The sequence below is a fragment of the Sphaerodactylus townsendi genome, linkage group LG10 (genome assembly GCF_021028975.2).
Source record: "Sphaerodactylus townsendi isolate TG3544 linkage group LG10, MPM_Stown_v2.3, whole genome shotgun sequence".
NCBI lineage: Eukaryota > Metazoa > Chordata > Lepidosauria > Squamata > Sphaerodactylidae > Sphaerodactylus > Sphaerodactylus townsendi.
Window position 1 is genome coordinate 78,708,999 of NC_059434.1, and position 21,678 is coordinate 78,730,676.

The following is a 21,678-nucleotide window of genomic DNA, read 5'->3' on the forward strand; positions in this document are numbered from 1 at the left end:
CAAGTGACAACCCTTAGCCGTTTCCCTCTAGGCTGCCGTATTTTTAAGGGCACCCATTAAGCCCTTGAAATCTCTACAGACTCACATTCCCCCGCCCCTCCCCAGTCTTGTCCTACATCCAATCTGTGCCAAGAGAGTGATGGAAGATAACATGCCAGTTATAAAGGAATACTTCATCTAGAGCTTCAGAAGGGTGGCCCTTTTGGCTTGGGAAAATGGTGTGGGATTTCTCCCCCCCACATCATAATCCTGAGCCAAATCGGTGTCCTACAGATTTTTTAAAGGGATGATCCCCAGAGCTTCTGTGAGGCTGTGGGTGAAATGAGTTGGGTATGGGAAACCTGCACTGGAGTCGTTATAAATTGTGTCGTGGTTTGACCATTGGAAGGGCATAACCCTGACCCAGCGATTCCCAGCCAGGGTTCCATGGTACCCTGGGGTGCCATGAGCATGTCCAAGGGGTACCACGGCAATGCTACCAGCCTGTCAGGGCTAAGTTTCACTTCTCTGGGTCTCCTGTAAGTTTCATTTCTCTGTTCCCATTGTAACAGGGAACCGCCCACCCACATACCTTATATATACTGGAGCTGAGGGCAAGAACCCTCAGTTCCAGCACCCTGTATCTAGGGCGGCATAGATCAATAAAGTTTGTTCCTTTTCATAAAGTCGGCTTTATTTGAGTGTGTTCAACCTTACACCAGCCCCACTCACTTTTGTGGTGTCTCCCGCCGGCGCCAGCAAGGACATGGAGCTGGCCCAGGAGGCAGGTCCTGCCGCAAGGTCAGCAGCCAATTCCTGCACCCCTCCCCCCGTGCTTCCCTTCACCCCGGGAGGGAAAAGTGGGGGGTGGTAAGCAGGGGCACTGGGAAGGGAAGGTGGGGGGATGGCAGGGGTACCATGAGATAAGAAGAGTGAGGTCAAGGGTACCGTGATGTCGAAAAGGTTGGGAAACACTGCCCTGACCACTGAATTACCTTTTAATTTAAAAATATTTAGTCTCTTTTGCCTTGTTAAGATGTGGTCGCCTGGCAGCCCTCAGGGCAAAAGATGGAAGCAGAATGTGGTGGCACGAGTCCTCGCCAGAACAGCAGTAAGAGCGCAGTTGAGTTCCCGATCATATTCAAGGTTCTGGTGTAGACCTTCAAGGCCTTGTGCAGTCTGGGATCTTCAGGTCCACATCTTCCCATATTACCAAAGGAGGACACTGGTGGTTGCTTTCTGCTGATCCCTGGCTCCAAGGACATTTGGTTGGCCTCAAACTTTTCAGTCCTGGCTCTTGGCCTGGTGGAACTCCCTCCCAGTTGACATCAAGGCCCTGTGAAACTTTAATCATTTCCCCAGGGCCTTTAAAACAGTGGTTTCCACTGGGCCTTTGGTTGAGGCAATTGTAGAATCATAGAGTTGGAAGAGACCCCAAGGCTATCAAGTCCAACCCCCTGCAATGCAGGAACACACAATCAAAACAATCCTGACAAATGGCCATCCAGCCTCTCTTTAAACCCCCCCCCCCAAAGAATTGTAGGTTTGTTTTCCCTTTTTTGGCCCCCAATTCCCCTCATTCCTTGTGTGGTAGTAATGGTTAGACAAACAATCTTAGGTTGACATTTTTAGGTTATGAAGGGATCCTTTGGATACCCAGTTATTATTTGCATACCCACTATCTCTGTCCCAGTAGCGATGGTAGACATACAATCTTAGGTTGTATGTCTACCATATTGTAGACAAACAGATTGTACCAGATTATAGACATGCAATCTTAGGTTGACATTTTTAGGCTATGAAGAAATCTTTTGGATACCCAATTTTTCCACCATCGTTATGTTTGTTGTGTTTTAGATTTTTTTTGTTATAATTGTATTGACGTTGATTTTGGAACTGGTTTTGAAATGTGTCTATAAGCTGCCCTGAACCTGGCTTTGGCCAGGAAAAGCGGGGTATTAAATTGAATAAAATGAAATAAAAATGAATGTGAAGAAGTCTAGAACGATCTCTGGACCGTCCCTATTCCAAAGACCCTTGTGGTTTCACAGGGAGCCTTTGTCTCTCACTACCTGTTTGGAAGGACCATGAAGGAAGTGGAGTATATCTTGTTGAAGAAGACTTTGAGGAAGACGGGCGTGTGAAGGGGGTGCTCTGGGGTGTTGTCCAGGCCCCCCCCCCAAACTGTGAGCTAGCCCTGCCCTTTTGGCCCTGCATCTTAGTAGAACATGCAGTATTTTCTCAGCTCTGCTCAAAGACATTTTGTTCTCCGGGTGTCAAAACCTTCAACCAAGAGAATCATTATGTAACACAGAAAAGGTAAGATTATCCCTGCATGAGGATGTATACTCCACTAAACCTGCGCTAAGAGGATAGAACAACACATCTTTTAAATGTAGGTTTGGGCAGCAGGATTAGCGTGAGTTCATATAATCATGTTGAAATCCAGACACTTGGAAATACTTTGTGAAATGCTGATGGCTTGGCTTTAGCTCCCTGAACTGCTCAGAAATCACTTGATAACGATATGCATTCTCTTTGCCCCACAGGAATACTATGACAAAGGAGATTACGTTATTCGTGAGGGAGAGGAAGGAAACACCTTCTTTGTCATAGCCAGGGGGAAGGTAAGAAACACAGCTGTATATTTGCTGAAGGAATTCTGAGCGAAGCTCTGCGATTTCCGGATATTTGACCCGGGCGGAGGGGGCGAGGAGGAGGCTGTAATGCATTCGCCACACGCTATTGATCTGCCTCTTCAAGGACACACGAAGGATCGAAATGACAGGAAAAAAACTTTGATCGTTGGAAGGCAGGAATCAGCTGCTGGCCAAAATGTAAAGCGGCTGGCCTGCACATGAGTAAATTGGTAGTCACTGGGCCAGCAAGGGAAAAATACTTCCTCACTGAGGGTTCAATTGAGGTCCAGTTGCTCTCCCTGTCGTGGGTTCTTTTCGATCACCTCCTCAAAGGAAGACACCAGTGCCCCCATTTTTAGAATTTTAGAAATGTGAAAACAGGAAGGAGTTCTACCAAGGTTCTGTTATGGCAGCAGAGTTTAAGAGTGGCTCCCAAACTTATTTGGCCTGCCGCCCCCTTTCCAGAAAAAATATTACTTAGTGCCCCCTGGAAATTAATTTTTTAAAATTTTAATAGCAATTAAACAGAAAGATATATGTATTAATGTTTCTACCTGTGGCCATCACCGCCCCCCTGGATCGCTGCAGCACCCACCAGGGGGCGGTGGCGCCCACTTTGGGAATCACTGGTTTAAGACATCTTAAATTTGGCCAGGGGGATCGAAACCTTAGGGTACAGCAGTCTTCCCAAGAACATGTCAGGAGGATGCTTATGGAGAGTTAGCATGGCGTAGTGGTGAAGAGCAGGTGCGCTCTAAACTGGAGAACCGGGTTTGATTCCCCGCTCTGCCACTTGAGCTGTGGAGGCTTATCTGGTGAACCAGATTAGCTTGTGCACTCCAACACACGCCAGCTGGGTGACCTTGGGCTAGTCACAGTTCTTCGGAGCTCTCTCTGCCCCACCCACCTCACAGGGGCCATGAACATCTGGAGAGCTGCAGGTTGCAGATCCCTGCCGAATTATCATGTATCCGCCCATAGTTGATCGTCCTCCTCAGTTTGTGGCTGCATCATTTGAAAGTAGGATGTGATGAGAAGGTCATTGTCTCACGTGAACAGCAAGAGAGCAGGAATGTGCTCCAGATTCTGCCCAAGCGACAGGAGTCCACTGGCATACAAATAGATGTGGGAAACGTTTCCCTGAAAAAAAAACCCCTCAGGAATGATTGAAAAACATTGGTGTTCAGCCTCCTAAAGAGGTGATTGTCTCCCCTCATTTTTTAAAATTTAAGACAATCCTATCCTTCCAATTTTTAAATCTAAGGCAGTTATAGCCTTCCAATGTGGTTTTTAAATTTAAGATGGTCATATCCTCGCAATTAATAAGCGCTAGATAACCAAAAATGAATATGATACACCATAAAGCATGTAACAAAAACCAGGGTAATAAATTATCAATCTATCTAGTTTGTGGCATCAACAAATCTCTGGATAAAGGTTAAAGGTTATGAATTAGATTTCTATACCTGGGGTCCAAAGATCTAGCCTCTTAGTTCCATGTGCTGAAATAGGGGATACCAGCCTTTTCCCCTCTCGTACCTCTTGGCAACCCATTTCCCTAAATTTGCACCCCCATATTAGCATACCCATTACGTAATTTTTTTTTGCATACCCCTGGGAGTACTCATACACCAAGGTGGGAACCCCTGTGCTAGAGGGAGCTTTGGAGCTTGTGTCTCTCAAACGACAACCATTCCCAGTTTGGATCGTAGGCTGGAGTCAGCTTCCAAGAAAGAAAGAAAGAAAGAAAGAAAGAAAGAAAGAAAGAAAGAAAGAAAGAAAGAAAGAAAGAAAGAAAGAAAGAAAGAAAGAAAGAAAGAAAGAAAGAAAGAAAGAAAGAAAGAAAGAAAGAAATCAAAAATCCCTGTTGCCATGCTCAAATCTTTGCTCTTGCCTGAAGTAACCCTGTGGATTCCAGCCAATGGCTTTACAAGCCTTTTTGTTGAACATCAAAAATAAATATTCCCTCTTTTTTAATGCAAAAGGCGAAGGCATTTCATCAGAAAACATTTATGGGCTTACAAACTGGGGAACGAATGAATCGGCAATCACACAGGAATAGAGACAGATGGTGCTTCACCAGTTGGCGAGCTTCAGAAATAAACATTTCTGCCGCTTGCTAAAATTGGGGGAAGCGGGGGTAAATGTGCGCAGCAATAATCCATACTGCTTGAGTGCTGCTCAAGCAATTAACTTGCTGAATTTGGGAACTGGCAGGTTTGGCCCCGGAGAGAATGAATTGGCTTTCGCAACTCATTTTAGAGGGTCGAGGGGAGAAACAAATCCCAAATCTGCCAATTAGGTGAATAAGGTATTAAAACAAAGAGGAAGCGTCAGGATTTTGGAATGTAGCAATCATTTCTATTATGTTTCTATTATATAGTCCATTTCACTGTGCAAACTGTGGCCTTGGGCTAGTCACAGTTCTTCGGAGCTCTCTCAGCCCCACCCACCTCACAGGGTGTTTGTTGTGGGGGGTGGGGGGAGGGAAAGGAGCTTGTAAATCACCTTGAGTCTGCTTACAGGAGAGAAAGGTGAAATATAAATCCAAACTCTTCTTTCTTCTTCTAGATCAGTGATTCCCAAACAGGGTTCTGTGGTACCCTGGGGTACCATGAGCAGGTCCCAGGGGTACCATGATACCGCCTGCCCCCCCCCCACCGGAATCAAATGGATTTTGAAGGGGGGAGGTTGGAAGTCTCATGGGCTCCCTTTAAACAACATTGAAAAACAGCATTGTTTCATTTGCCTAAATTCGGTGTGGATTGGGGGGGGGGGTTAGATTTAAAGGAAGTTTTCCCTTTAAATCCCCCCAATCCATGCCGAATTTAGGCAAACAAACAACGCGGCTGTCAACGCTGCTTCCCCTCCCCTCCCCCTGCTTGCCACTCCCCCCACTTACAGGCCAAAACCAGAAAAAACCCTAAAAAAGGCAAAAAAATTAATCAAACGAACCTCAAGGGTAGAAGAAGAGAAGAAGAGTTTGGATTTATATCCCCCCTTTCTCTCCTGCAGGAGACTCAAAGGGGCTTACAATCTCCTTGCCCTTCCCCCCTCACAACAAACACCCTGTGAGGTAGGTGGGGCTGAGAGAGCTCCGAGAAGCTGTGACTAGCCCAAGGTCACCCAGCTGGCGTGTGTGGGAGTGTACAGTCTAATCTGAATTCCCCAGATAAGCCTCCACAGCTCAGGCGGCAGAGCTGGGAATCAAACCCGGTTCCTCCAGATTAGATACGCGAGCTCTTAACCTCCTATGCCACTGCTGTACTCTGAGATATGAAGAGTGAGGTCAAGGGTACCGCAACGTCGAAAAGGTTGGGAAACACTGCTCTAGATGGATGCTGAGGCAGCATGAGTGAAGATGGAAGCATTCACAGTTTTGAGCATTTCCCGTAAACCCAATCATGCATTGTTTACAAACACATGTAATCAAATGTGAACAGGCTTTTCATAAAGGAACAGCAACTGGGGAAGGGGCATTTCACCTGTGTTTGTCCTGCCCTATTCTGAAGTCACTTTCCTTTTCTTTTTTTAAGGGTTATTATGGCAATCGATTGTGTGAAATATATAGCTAGGTCTTTAATAATCATTTTGAACCAGTCCTCCCCTGTAAAATTAAAAGTACCCTTAGATCATCCCCAGGTTTCTTGTGGAGAAGAGGGGAAAACAAACCTGGTTCCCCAGGTTAGGGTCTTCTGCTCTTAATGACTAGATTTCTACTTGCAGGGAGTTTTGCGCAGATTTCAAAAAGGCACTCCGAACGGTATAGTCGATTGAACAGTCTTGTTTTGCTGCCTGCATTTTTCATTCTATGTGTCACTCATCTCTGTGGCAACCATATGGGATGTGTCCGTACGCATCAGTGGCTTTGAGAGAATCTCTTAATTAAGCTGAGTGTTCAGAGAGAGAGAATTCACTTTGGCAGATGAGCTGTTTTCCTGTAGAGCTCCGGCCCACTGCAAGCCTTCAGTGGCAGGACCAACTTTGCTCACCCAGAGGGATGCCTGCGTGGGCCACCTGTGTCTGTTGTCATGAATGTGTCTCAGGATTCAGCCGCCTGAAACTGACTGCTGGATTGTGCCGGATGTCTGCAAAAACAACTGCGAAAACCCAGATGTTTGCTTCCAGTTTATCTGAATCGCTTGTTGATCTGCTCAGGTGTCTGCATTCCTGGTTTGGATTAGTAGTGTGTTGTATGTGAACGGGGAGAGGGGGCCGTAAGCTTTCCTCTTTGTTCCGTTTTCTCACCCTGAAGTGGTCCCAGCGATGTGCTATTTTCCCTTTCATAGAAAACTACATGCACCTTATTGGTACATACGGAGCCCCCACGAGACAAAAGGCATCCCTGAGACCATTTCAGGTCAGGAGAAGGAGGAGGAGGAGGAGGAGGAGGAGGAGGAGTTTGGATTTATGTTCCCCCTTTCTCTTCTATAAGGAGACTCACAGGAGCTTACAATCTCCTTTCCCTTCCCTCTCCCCCACAACAAACACCCTGTGAGGTAGGTGGGGCTGAGAGAACTCTGAAGAACTGTGACGAGGCCAAGGTCACCCAGATAAGCCTCCATAGCTCAAGTGGCAGAGCGGGGAATCAAATCCAGTTCTCCAGTTTAGAGTGCACCTGCTCTTAACCACTGCTGCTCTATGAAGTATAGAGAAGTGTCTGCACTCACTTACTGTGTGCCATGGTTATCTGCCATCTCTAATCTTGGTCATTTGGAGATCGGCTGTAATAGTGGGAGATCTCCAGGTTCTACCTGGAAATTGGGAACCCAAACCATGGTGCCAATCCAAATCAGGGCCATGCGCCTCTGGGAAACCTCGAGCCTGGTAGCAATTAGCCCTGACAATTAAGGGAAGCCGCCATGTGCCAGATGTCGGGGAAATGAAGGCAGAGACAACAGCATACAATCTACTTCTGAGATTCCAGAAACTAGCCACCATTACAAAGATAATGCAGGTTATTAGATGAACTTTGTTCTTGACTCAGCAAGACAACCTGTGCTTTCTTTTTATTGATTGAAGCACTTCTCTGCAGTGTTCCGTGTACATTGGGCGTAATCCTTTCCAAGAGTCCTATAAACTTAGCCAGAATTATTACCCTGAGACTCCCTGAGCAGGGCATGCCAAATGCTGCCCGGTGGATTCAAGGCTAATGTAGAAAGAGAGCCGATTTCATCTTCCAGACTTGGTAGTTGCTCTTTCTCAAAGTCAATATGCTGCACTGTGTGTCTAAAATCAGAATCGACTTCAGACGTATTTCACTTCTAATATGTGTTATTTTCCTGAGAATGGTTGGTATAAGAATCCTCATCCATCCTGTGTCCTCAAAGCATTCTTGAAAATTGATTATATAGAAGAAGAAGAGGAAGAAGAAGAAGAGGATTATATAGAAGAAGAAGAGGAAGAAGAGTTTGGATTTATATCCCCCCTTTCTCTCCTGCAGGAGACTCAAAGGGGCTTACAATCTCCTTGCCCTTCCCCCCCACAACAAACACCCTGTGAGGTAGGTGCGGGTGAAAGAGCTCCGAGAAGCTCTGACTAGCCCAAGGTCACCCAGCTGGCGTGTGTGGGAGTGCACAGGCTAATCTGAATTCCCCAGATAAGCCTCCACAGCTCAGGCGGCAGAGCTGGGAATCAAACCCGGTTCCTCCAGATTAGATACACGAGCTCTTAACCTCCTACGCCACTGCTGCTCCTTGGTGTTCTGCCCTGCGGTGAGCATATGGTTCCTGAAAGGGGGAGATTCCTGTACTGATGCCATTAGAGTTGCATCGCCATAGATCCTGGGTGCCCCACAGTTTGCGAGAGCAGGGAAACGGTGAGGTTTCCCTCTCGCTGTGGGGTTTCCTTCTTCTGGGTTGCTGCAGTCAAAAGGCAAGATGAAGGTTGCCTGTTTTGGTTGTTGTGGGCTTTCCGGGCTGCGTGGCTGTAGTCTGGTAGATCTTGTTCCTAACATTTCGCCTGCATCTGTGGCTGGCATCTTCAGAGGCGTATCACAGAGAGAAGTGTGTTACATACTGCGAAGATGCCAGCCATAGATGCAGGCGAAACATTAGGAATAAGATCTACCAGGTTATTACCACACAGCCCGGAAAGCCCACAACAACCAGTTGAGCCCGGCCGTGAAAGCCTTCAGCAATACGTTACCTGTTTTGTATTGTATTGTATTGTATTGTATTGTATTGTATTGTATTGTATTGTATTGTATTGTATTGTATTGTTAGATTTGTATACCACCCTCCCCCGAAGGGCTCAGGGTGGCGAACAACAACAGCATAATAGAAAACATCATTAACCGTAACATCAAGCAACAAATCAATAAACATAACATTAATAAACATAGGATCCATAACCCAGCTTTTGTTCACAATGGAGGGCCACCCCACCTCGGCTCCTGATGCTCTCCAGCGTTGTTTAGATGCTGTGGCTGGTTGGTTGAGTGCGAGTTGGCTGAAGTTGAATCCTACAAAGATGGAGGTCATGTGGCTAGGTCGAGGGGAGCGTCCAACGGCCTTTAGTCTGCCTACGCTGCACGGCGAGGCATGAACATTAGCCTCGTCCGCCAAAAACCTCGGGGTGATACTGGGCCCATCACTATCGTTGGTTGCCCAGGTCACCCAGACGGCTAAGGCGGCGTTCTATCACCTGCAGCAGGCTAGACAACTGGCCCCCTACCTCTTCCGCTCTGATCTGGCCACAGTGATCCATGCCGCGGTCACCTCTAGGTTAGACTACTGTAACTCGCTCTACACAGGCTTACCTTTAGCCATGATCCGGAAATTGAAGGTCGTGCAAAATGTGGCAGCCAGGTTGCTGGCGGGAACATCTATTAGGGACCGGATTACTCCGGTCCTGTACCAACTACACTGGCTGCTGATCGAGTACCGGGTCATGTTTAAGGTTCTGGTTTTGACCTTTAAAGCTATTCGTGGCCTTGGACCAGCATACCTACAGGACCGTCTCTCCCTATATCGCCCTGCTAGGCCCCTCCGCTCCTCGGAGGCGGACCTTCTGGTGATCCCTGGCCCCAAAGTGATCCGGCTGGCCAGGGCCTTACGCTCCTGGCCCCTACCTGGCCAGGGCCTTTGACCCTGGCCCTGCGGAACAGGCTGATGAGATCAGGGCCCTCGCATACAGAGTTTCCTTGGGGCCTGTAAAATGGACCTGTTCGCCAGACATTTTGGCCAATGGGATAACATCTCACTTCTGTGAAAATCTGGCCTCTTGTGGGGGTGAGATGGGAAGGGAAACAATTTTTAATGCATGCATCTCAACTTTGAATTTTATAATTTGTATATGGTTTTAACTGGGATTGGGGGTGAAATGGATTTTAATTGTTTATATGAATGATGGACACCGCCCTGAGCCCTTCGGGGAAGGGCGGTATAGAAATTTAATAAAATAAAATAAAAAATAAATAAATAAAATAAACATAACATTGTAAACATAGCATCATAAACAACAATTACAAATTGCAAATAAGACTATGGCTGATGGAATGTACTACCTCGGAGTGTGGTGGAGTTCCCTTCTTCGAAGGTTTTTAAAGAGAGGCTGGATGGCCACCTGTCAGGAGTGCTTTGATTATGGGGGCTGCACTTGATGGCCCTTGGGGGTCTTTGATTCTATGATATTGCTTATATCAGTATTGTTGAGGCTGCTTTTCTTTACTTTTGCTTCTTTAGGGAAAAGCCGGCCATGAATCTCTGACAGGGGTGTGGGGTGGGGTGGGGGGATCGTTATGTTGCCTCTGTTTTTATTTTGCAAGGGTAACCTTTACAATATGATGATGGGCTTAGGGAAGCAACTGGATTTCATTCCATCTGCCTTTGTGTCCAGTGACCACCTAATCTGCAATCCTCCATTTCCAGGTTAAAGTCACCAAGACTGCCGAAGGATGTCCGCAAGCCCACCTGATTAAAACATTGCAGAAAGGAGATTACTTCGGGGAAAAGGCCCTGATCAGGTTAGTTCAACATTCACATTTGCTTCTGGAGCGTTCTTGAAGTGGGATGTTGTCACAACACAGTTTTTAATGAAGTCCCACAACCTTTTCTTGTCAACACGCAAATATAGCTGAGAGGTCGAATTTGTGCTACAGTTGCCCCAAGATTGCTCCATTTACCTACCGGTACATTATTTTTTTTCAGTTCGTACAGCCTTTTGGATCTTCCAAGGGGCCGCTAAATATAAACCCACTAATTATCAAAAACACATATGTTTATTACAAATTAAAATCAGCTACACCTGTAAAAGGCCTGGAATGGCTTGCCTTATACACAAAATATCACAGTTATGCCAGTACACTTAAGGGTCTTCTAAAATAAGGGTCCTTTTTGACTCCTTAAAAACAGCTAGTTTTTCCTCCAGTGGTCCAAAGTAACATAGGGACAGTAATGAAGTGTTTAGCTGCCAGACTACCAATTCATGAATTGCTGACACCTTTTATACTGGCTGAGACCAGTTGTTAAGGCAAGATTTGTTTATATAGGCACCCAGATTCTCCACACAAAGTCATGTCCTCTTAAAGAGTATAGCACAATGTCCCAATCATGCCCAATTCTGCCATGGATAAATCTAATAACGTCTCAGTCATAGGTAATTCTTTTAGTCAGGAGCAAATGAATGAGGCTTTTTTAGAGTTGACTGACATGACTTTATGGAAGATTAGCTGGCTACCTCATTTCTAAACAACTCTCTTCAGTAATTGGTCGCATAGATCATAATTTGCAATTTGTAATGTCGATCACTATAATTGCGAATTCCTTGTAGTCTATGGAAGCTAAACACTGTATTATTGAATTACTTTTGACCAGTGAGGAAAACCAGTTGACTGAAGTTCATCTGTTTTTAAGGGTCAAAAAAGTGTCCCATTTCAATTGGGTGCATAAGGCAGGATTTTATGGGGCTTTTACAAGTACAGTTGATTTTAATTTGTAACAAATATATACTTGTTTTTGATAATGGGCAGTTTTATATTTAGTGGCCCCTTAAACAATTACTTGACCTTCTAGGTCAGGGGTAGGGAACCTGCGGCTCTCCAGATGTTCAGAGCCCAACCTGAATTCCGTAAGCCTCTGTCCAGCATGGGCCAATTGGCCTTACTGGTAGGGAGCTGATGTAAATTGGGAGTATCTGGAACTTCCAGAACATCTGGAGACAAGCAGGTTCCCTACCCCTCTGTTCTAGGTGTTCTCAATTCTTGGGGTATAATTTGGGTTTTGTAGGGCTTGACTAGTTTCCTTTTTTTGTGTGTTTGTGCTTTTGGATCTTTCAACAGAAACCCAATTCCACAAAGATCAACTCAACCTTGGAAGATTTTTCAAAACTGGGTTAACCAAACATTGTTCATTATGAGTTCGCATAGCACAGGGGTGACAAACTCGTGGCCCTCCAGATGTTCATGAACTACAATTCCCATCAATCCCTCCCAACATGAGCATTGGCTATACTGGCAAGGGCTGATGGGAATTGTAGTCCATGAACATCTGGAGGGCCGCAAGTTTGACACCTGTGGCATAGCTGGTGAACTTTATTTATTTATTTGTAAATATTTCTACCCTGCTTCATACAAACTCTCCAGCCGGCTTACAACAAAGTTGAAACAATAAAACATTCCAATAGAAACATCATAAACAAAACAGAGGCAATTTAAACAAGGCAGTAGGAACATCATAAAAGTTAACCCCACTGCCATTCCCTCACCCCCACACAGTGGTGGGATTCAGCCTGTTCGCACCACTTCAACAGAGCCGGTTGTTAAAATGATGCTTGTAAACAACCAGTTGTTAAATTATTTGAATCCCACCACTGGCCCCACCCCCTAGACCAGCAGTTGTAGAGGGACTTCCAGAGAGGCTAATCAAATGCGTGGGTTAAGAGAAAGGTCTTCACCAAGTGTCTAAACACATATAGGGTAGGTGCCCAGTGTGTATCTCTCTAGGGAAGTGTATTTCCGGAAGAGCCTGGGAGGCCAATCATGGAGAGAGAAACCAGAGGCATTATCTAGAGAAAGGATTTAGCCCCTGGATGCAAGAATCCCCAGGTTTTCGGGGGGCCCCCACCCATTGGCATGGGTAACCGCCCTCCCCCACCGCGATCAAACAACTTTTTTTTTGCACCAGGTCATCTCAAAGTCACCATCACATTATAGAATGTGACCCAGTTCACAAATATGAACACAGCAATGGTCCATGCCACACAGTGGATTTTTTTTTTTACATTTTCAACATTTCCGCCCCCCCCCACATGACTAAATGGCCACAGCCCGGGGACCTTTGACCGATATGTCCCCCTGGGCAGTACACCCCTGGAGAAAGTCCTCCCATATGCACCCATTCCCTGCACCTCAGCGGGTAGAGGTACCCCCAGGAGTGCCTCCCCCTGTGATTTCAGTACCTGTGCAGGTACATATGGGTGCAGCCGCTCCTTCACTGTAAAACAGTGTCCAAATATTCAATTTTTGTCTTGATCTGATGGGAAGCTCAACGTTCGCTGGAACAAAAGGCCACCCAAATAAGACAAATAGAGCATTTAATGACAGCCTAGAGGTAGATAGCTTGAGGGGCCCAACGAAAGTGTGGTTGTTTGTTGACACTATATAGCTTTTCATCACAAGCAGAAGTTGGTAACGTTGATGCTATTGGGATCTCAACCCAGCAGTTGTCTTTAATCGTATATTTAGTTGACTTAGCGACATGCCTATCACCAGTTCCAACGGGATAAAATCTTCATTAGTGTTACAGAGACGTGATGTAAAATTCAGTTTATCACATCAAGAGGTTTTTAATGTTTTTTTTTTAAAAAATATGCATATAAGTTTGGTCACAGCTGCCATCTCTTATTAGCTCCCACGGAACCACATTTCTCTTGCAGCTGCCTTGATTGATTGATGTGCTCAATAAATGCATAGCCAAAGACAGTTGTATCATCTGGAGTGGAACCATTAAAGCAGTGGTGGCGAACCCTGCTTAGCTACCCAGGTGCCAAGAATTTGGCACTTCAGAGCCCTCTCTGGCAGAGCAGCGGCAAGACTGAGAGTTCATCATGTAATGGAGATGATCCGTCTCCCCCAATAATAACATCTAGGCTGACCTGGGCCGCTGGACTTGATGTGCGTGTACCTCAGCGAGCAGGGAGGACTCGGCTGGCGGACTTGGAGTCTGTGCTCCAGGTGGCTGCTGCACTTTCACAACTGTTTGCAAGTGAATTTTGCTGTGCTGCACAGCTGCAAAGTGCATTGAAAGTGGATTGGAAATGCCTTATTCTGCATGCGCAGAAGGGGCCTGAGGCTCATTCCACACATGCAGAATAATGCCACTTTTCAAACTGCTTTCAGTTCTCTTTGAAAGCTAAAAGTCTTGAATAATAAAATCCACTTAAACAGTGGTCAATGAAAAAATGGTTTGCCCCAAAACTTCATTATTTTGCGTGTGCGGAAGGGGCCTGAGTCTCCCAGGGCCCAGTCTGACACTCCGACCACTACACCATAGTAGCTCATAGAAGAGCAGTTGTCCGTGACTCTCTTCCAAATCAGTGTTTAGATTCAAACCGTTGCATAGCTAGCTCATTTCTTTCTTCCAGTCACTTCCTGACTCCATTGGGTCCTAATCAGAGCATGCTTCAGACCCTGCGAGGCCGGTGCCTAACTAGTTGTCTAACTCCCGTTGGTTTTGGTAGTTTCTTTTTGAAAGCGTCTCTCTGTTTTTCTGGGTTGCATCCCTTGTGATTAATTCTGCAGCTTCACGCAGACAGGAAGTCAGCTGCCTGCAAGTTGACTTCTGATATATAGCTGTTTAATATTCATATCTCTGCCCAAGCCGTTTTGCCAGCGCTACACTTTGAAAGCCGTTTTAATATCTTTAAGACGCTCCTAATCTGTTTCTGTTTTCAGCGATGACGTCAGGTCTGCCAACATAGTCGCCGACGAAAATGACGTGGAGTGTCTCGTTATAGACAGAGAGTGAGTAACGTGTCTGTGTTCTCGTGGCCTTTCCTCACAACCCTTCGGATACAGTTGTCCTTTTGCATGATCCTGATTTTTATTTTCTGTGTGTGAATTATGAGTCTCCCCCAGTAAGTGGCCTTCAGCTGTATTCTCATTTACTATTACAAGACAGCTTTGGCAACCTAGTCTTCTGCTGATAATTCAGCAAAAGTAACATTTATTCTAAGGATATTTAAAACATGTGTGCATGAATATATCTCTTTTCACCCTCTGCCTTGCATAAACTGGGACTTTGGCAGTGTGAACGCTCTCCAGTGTTCTCTTAGCGTGGCGTCATAGGCCTCTTCTGCACATGCAGAATAATGCACTTTCAATCCACTTTCACAATTGTTTGAAAGTAGATGTTGCTATTCCACATAGTAAAATCAGCTGCAAAGTACATTGAAAGCGGATTGAAAGTGCATTATTCTGCATGTGCGAAAGGGTTCCTGGTCTGTGACTTCGGGTCACATTTGACCTTCATACTGGATTCTTAAATGTATTGCCGAAGGCTTTCATGGCTGGATTCAACTGATTGTGGTGGGTTGTCTGGGCTGTGTGGCCGTGGTCTGGTAGATCTTGTTCCTAAAGCAGATGCCAGCCACAGATGCAGGTGAAATGTTAGGAACAAGATTAGGAACAAGATCTACCAGACCACTGCCACACAGCCCAGAAAACCCACCGCAACCAACTGGATTCTTAAAGTTCGCTTTTGCTTGAAAAGGGGTGATGGGTAATGGGTGCGAGTGTATGTGTTGATTTTCTCTCCTAGCCATTTCCCCGATTGAAAATGCTCCCTCCCATATATGTTGAACCCAAGTGGGGATAAAGGGAAATGCTATACATTTGTCTCTTTCCCATATGGGGCAATTTCACCCTGGAAAATGGTATGTGTGTTGGGACGGGATTAACTTGTCCTTCTTTCCCAATGCTACAGTTTCAAATCAGATTGCTTTTCTTGCCCCCTTGCTTTTTTGGCCCAAATGACACCTCTAGACTAGTACAGCAGGCACTGAACTCCAGGGTCGGAGACAGCTTGGCCTTCAGTTGGGAGCTCTGAGAAATGCCATCTATATATATAAAAAGCTAACAGTGTTTTTGTTGATGACAGTATACCTCAGTAACTGCTGGGTATTGTTGAGATTCCTCTGAAAGAGATTCCCATCCACTAAAGAGTCAATGAGCGGAGAGTGTTTTAGATGTTCACATACCTGAAATTTCACACCTGGCCCAGGTAAAATGCCTTTTCCTGGCTCTCCCTGGTGAAAGGACCATTGCAGCTGCCTGTGTGTAACTAAGTTCACCCTTAGAGATGTTACCGTGCTGCTTAGAATATTCACTCAGATGGCTAGAGAGATGAGCAGCGAAAACAATAGTGCATGAGCAGCAGTAACTCGGGAGTGGAAGTGAAACACATACACACACATACACACGAGGGAGAGAGGAAGGAAGGGAGGGGGAGGCCACAGCATGCAAGGGAAGAAGAGAGGGAGGGAGAGGAAGGGGATGGAGTGGGGGGGGCATGCAAGGGGAGAGAGAGGGTAGGGAGGAGGGGACGGTGGGGGGGGTGGCGTACAGGGGAGGCCAGGCAGGGGGCCCAGCATCTTGATATGACCCACCCACCCTAGCGGAGGGAAAGGGAAGGGAAGGAGGGGGAGGGGTGGCACGCAAGGGAAGAGAAGTGAGGGAGGGAAGAGAGTGAGGAGCGACATGGGAGGGAGGGGCCAGGCACCCTAGATTCCCTGAATACTGTGGTTACAGTTAAGAAAACCAGGCATGCATTACTCAGGAGTAAGCTTGGTACAGCAACTGTGACATACTTTGAATGGCTGCGTCGCGCCCCTCAGAGGGTTTTCTCAGAAGCGGCCATTGCCCCAAACTTACTCCCAGGTAAAGGATCATAACCAGCCAGCCTAGATGTGTGTGGGGGTACCTTTCCATTCCCCCCCCCAAGGAATGCGGGCACACACATCAGTGACATCACACAGTATCAGGCTGCGTGTTTGCATGAGCACGTACTGCTGGCCTCTGCAATTGATTTGCTGCTACTATTCCTTTTCCATTTCACCACAATAAGCCACAGCAACGCGTGGCTGGGCCCCGCTAGTTCGAAATAAATGAAGGAAGTCTCCTGTTGCCAGTACTGTTATGTGGTTGACGTTTGCCAGGGGCCAGGCCACAGTCTGGCACATGCGTGTCATCCAGGCCCAGAGAGGGAATAAGAACTAGGTGGCCCATCAGTGACACTCCTCTGTGATTTTTGTACAAAATGAACCTTCCTGAGGGGTTAGAGCAAATAGACTTGCTAAAACGAGGCTACCCTATTTTTGGATAGCCTGAAGCTGTTTTATGCTGTACAAAAAAACCCGACAAGAGGAATTGTGTTGAGCAAACCAAGGTCCTCTTTCGAAATGCAGGAGAACATAACTTTTTACGTTCTGGAAGAATGTTCCTGGTAGCCTGAAGCCACTAAAACAGACGGTCTGGAGCGAGGCTGCCGAAAACAGCTTGTCACAAAAGAGCGCATTGGGAGGGATAAACAGTGTATATGGTTACACCGGTGACTAATTGTGATATCCCTTTAGCCATATAAATATGCTTTTGGGATAGCCGGATGAATCTGCAGGGAAAGGATACGTTAACAGTGTCAACAGTTGTAACTGCACTAAATTGAAATTCTCCCCTCTGTTATGGCACTCGCATAAGGGAATTTATTGCTGCAAGCTTTGCTGCAAAGGCAATTTACTGTTTGGAATCCAACCCACGGTCTCCATATGGCATATTTCGGAGGTCCCTATAGTTAGGAAAAATATTGAAAAACACCAGAATGGCAGAACTTGCTGAAATTTCCCAATTAAGGAAAGAAACATGAAAGAACCAGCTTTCGAAGCAGCTTGGTGGTGATTAATTTTTGGAAGTTCAATACAACAAGGACGTGAAAGTGTCATTATTCTGCTGCATCTTAATGTGCTTTGCGCTGCCCCTATTACTCTTTCTTTAAAAAAGCTCGACTGAGTTATTTTTTAAGTTTAGGAGATAGAGCCATAAGTCTGGAGCTGTTCACACGGCTCCGTGCAGGCAGCCCTGGAGCTATTGTGGGCCACCAATGCACCTTTGCATGGAGGTGCATCTGGTTTTTTGTACCTCCCTCCCACCAATGCACAGTTATGCAGATGCACCCCCAGATGCACCCCAGAGCCTTGCTGATGCCAGAGGTGCCTTCCTTCCTCTGCAGATGCGAGCCAGAAGGTAAAGAAATGGGAAAGTTCAGCCATATAACCAGAGGTGGGATCCAGCAGGTTCTCGCCAGTTCCCGAGAGTGGGTTACTAATTATTTGTGTGTGCCAAGAGGGGGTTACTAATTGGGTCTGCTTTTCCATTAGAAATTCCATTAGGTCCAAAAATCATAAAGTCCTGTTGTTTCCTATGTGGCTGGTTAGAAAACGGGACAATTCTCCCTGTGGGGCTGTTTTAAAAACATGTTTTAGTAATATATGAGTGAAGTTCCTTGTTTAAAGGAGAATTATCCTTCTTTTTGATTTCTAGAAACAAAATTAAATTATTTGAAAGTATTAAGTGTTGACAGGCAGTCAATTAGAGGAGAAGTAGTTGTTTTCTGTTGAAGCGGTAAGAGCTGACAAGACTTGCTATAATGGGGTTTAAATTATGGACAGAAAGGGTTACCAGCTGGGAAATTAGGAACTTTTTTTTTTTTTTTTGGTATGGAGTTTTTTACAGTAACAGAGAAATTATTAACGCCCCGCCCCCGGAATGCCCAGCCACGTCCCCATCATGCCCCGCCCATCCCCATTGGTGCTGTTTGACTCCCACCACCATGGGAACCTGTTACTAAAAATTTTGGATCCCACCACTGCACATAACGCACCTCCTGTCCAGCCGTTTGCAGATAGTGCGATTCTTGGAAAACCCGAGTTGGGGAGGGGGAATGTGGAGCGGACTCACATTAGGAGCAGGATCCATGCAAAGTCCCCCCCCCAACCCAGGTTCTATCCTGCCCTTAACCCGTGTTTATTGGCCCATGCGGAAAGGGCTGTAGAGTTTCTGCTTTGCATGCAGAGGTTCAAAGTTTACTCTTCTGGACCCCTAATTGTCTACTTATTTCATTGGCTTTTTAAATATCCTGCTTTCTCCCAGTGAGGACCTTAAGCTGCTTTCATCATTTCCCTCTCTGCCATTTTATCATTACAACAAAGCTGTTAGGTGGTTAGGCTGAGATAGAGTGGCCCTTTGTGCACAAGTCACAGAAAACGTTTTCAAAACGTTTTCAATCGCCTTCCCTGTTTGTTCGCACTCGCTCACTGGCAGCTATTTTCTGATTCTCCCATTTCATTTTAATATCTCTGTGGATTCATAGATTCGATGCTTCAAAGCTTTGTGCTGTGATTCTTTGTGGGCTGTGTCTTCGCAGCTTCAAAGACATCACCCTGCAAAACTTTTTTTTTAAAACGAGGGAAGTAAACAGAAAAAATGACAGAGCAAGCCCAGTAAATGGCACCGAGGAAGAAATCTGGGGACAGCAGAGGTAGGAAACGTTTTCAAGACCTCCACACAGCAAGTAAACACATTTTGAAAATGTTTTCACAAAAAGAAATGGTAAGATAGAGGATGCATATAAAATTTTTGGAGACTGGAAATAAAAAGTGTTGGGCTAAAAACTGTGCAGAACTCTACAGAGGAAGCATTTCATTTCCTGCCTCAAAACATTTTATTTTGGTTGTGCGGAAGGGGCCAATGTCTGGCCCAGGGTCACGCAGTCAGCTTCAATGGCAGAGTGGGGGCTTCAACCAGAGTTTCAAAGATCCTAGGCTGACACTTTAACTACTACACAATTCTGGCTATCAAAAAAGGATCAGGTTGTACGTGATGTTGATTGTGGCTTAAACCAGATAGAAGATGTCAAGCGTTTTACCTTGTACTGTCCCATATATTCTCATATCAGGAATCTATACCTTAAAAATAGAAAAATTATCTGGTTCTGAGGAGAATAAAGTGTGTTTTATCATGGCTGATGTCTTTGAGGATGTTATACACAACGCAGCCTCATTTATGTTTCTCTCAGCCAAACTTAGAACACAGAAAGGTTGTAGCATAAAGGCTAAGTTATAAATTGCATATGCTGTATTAATCTTATAACTTTTAAGGCTGTGTTTTTCTGGACATCAGTGTACATGAATTAGTTTCAAAATGGCTTGTATTTTTATGTGTTGATATATTATTGCTAAATTTGAAAGGCCTACGGCTATCAAATAAAGATTGATTGATTGATTGATTGATTGACTGATTGACTGATTGACTGATTGACTGATTGACTGATTGATTGACATGATGTGATGTGATGTGAAAGTTGTGAAATTAAGACTGTGGTTAGCCACAGCCAGTTGGAGGAGACAGTAATAACTAACGGTCTGACACTATATAAGGTAGCTTTGTGTGTTCAACTCAGTTTTCTTTTTAAAAAAAATATATGTTGAAGCCAGGATGTTTAGGACAACGCTGTACATATTGTTTTGAGTGATTTACTGAGTTGGTTCATTCCTTTGCCCCCATAGAACCTTCAATCAAATGGTCGGCACATTTGAAGAGCTCCAGGCGTACCTCACGGGTTATGTGGCTAATCTGGCTCGAGATGATGAAAAACGGCAAGCCCAGTAAGACTTCCTGTTGATCTTGCTAGCAATTGCATGGGAAATAATGCCATTCACTCTGTATAGGACAGAGAATACCTGAAGTTCAATACAACTGGATCAAGGCTTTTAGACCTCTGGTTCAGTCTTAAGAATCTTCTGTGAAGTTTTAACTTTGTGGTCAGTTTTTGGCCACTTCAAAGTCCTGCAGATACATAAGTGAACTCAACTTTTTCAGATATTGGATGTTGAGGGGTTTCAGTGTGGCCTTGATCTGGTAGTTTTTGCTTTTAACGTTTTTGTAACGAACTGAGTCCATACAATCAGAATCTTCATAGGAACAGAAAGATCTTTATTGAAATGGCTAGATTCATTCAGAGTCCTTGCTAGAACTGATTAACAGAATACAAAAAGACTTCAAGAGAACTCCAGCCCGGCCCACTCAGACAGGTTCACACGCCAGGCCAGGCCAGGCCAGTCTGGGAAAAGTGCCAAGCCAAGATAACACAAAGCGAAACAGCAAAATCTCAGCAGGTGTTAGCACTAACCGTCAGCATTCTAGACCCTTCTTCACATTTTGTTTGTGTTTATGGTTGGTGAAGATGCCAGCCATTGATGGGGATGAAATGTTAGGAGCGAAAACTACCAGACCACGGCCACACAGTCCTGAAAACCCACAACACCAGGCTGATTGCGGCTGTGAAAGCCCTCAACAATTCTTTCAAGGGTTTTCAGCTTTTCAAGTTTAGCATGTGTCAAAGCATTCACAATTAAAGCAAATATATTTGTCTGGCAGATGCTGTTGTCTCTTCAGTAGCGCTGCCCAGCAGAAAACACACTCTGATCCATCCATGTTTGGTTCAGTAGTTTAACTGTGTTGCCATAATATATGGCTCTGTTGTCAGAACTGCTAGGCGGTTTTCACAGGCTTCCAAACATGTTGGCCGCAGTCCCGAATCCTCCCACCTGCCTTGTGTTTTGAAGCTTCTTGCTTTCTCCTTTGCTGTACTCGTACAAGAAGACAGAAAACTGCTGCATGCAGCAGTCGAAAACATTTTCTGGAGTGCCCAGCAGCCATCTTGGTCTTTCCGGGAGGTATCTAGCAGCCATCTTGGTCTTTCCGGGAGGTATCTGGCAGCCATCTTGGTCTTTCCGGGAGGTATCTAGCAGCCATCTTGGTCTTTCCGGGAGGTATCTAGCAGCCATCTTGGTCTTTCCGGGAGGTATCTAGCAGCCATCTTGGTCTTTCCGGGAGGTATCTGGCAGCCATCTTGGTCTTTCTGGGAGGTATCTAGCAGCCATCTTGGTCTTTCCAGGAGGTATCTAGCAGCCATCTTGGTCTTTCCGGGAGGTATCTGGCAGCCATCTTGGTCTTTCCGGGAGGTATCTGGCAGCCATCTTGGTCTTTCCGGGAGGTATCTAGCAGCCA

The 21,678-nt window shown here is 45.6% G+C and overlaps 1 protein-coding gene across 2 annotated transcripts in view; it reads left to right on the top strand.

Moving 5' to 3' along the window:
- The window catches only part of PRKG2 (protein kinase cGMP-dependent 2), a 98,377-nt gene that overhangs the window by 59,822 nt on the left and 16,877 nt on the right, over positions 1-21,678 (top strand). For both annotated transcript variants that reach the window (XM_048510130.1, XM_048510131.1), the window contains exons 7-10: positions 2,529-2,606; positions 10,490-10,584; positions 14,512-14,580; positions 20,175-20,273. In XM_048510130.1, coding sequence (XP_048366087.1) covers positions 2,529-2,606; positions 10,490-10,584; positions 14,512-14,580; positions 20,175-20,273 — 341 coding nt within the window. The remainder of the gene's footprint in view (positions 1-2,528; positions 2,607-10,489; positions 10,585-14,511; positions 14,581-20,174; positions 20,274-21,678) is intronic.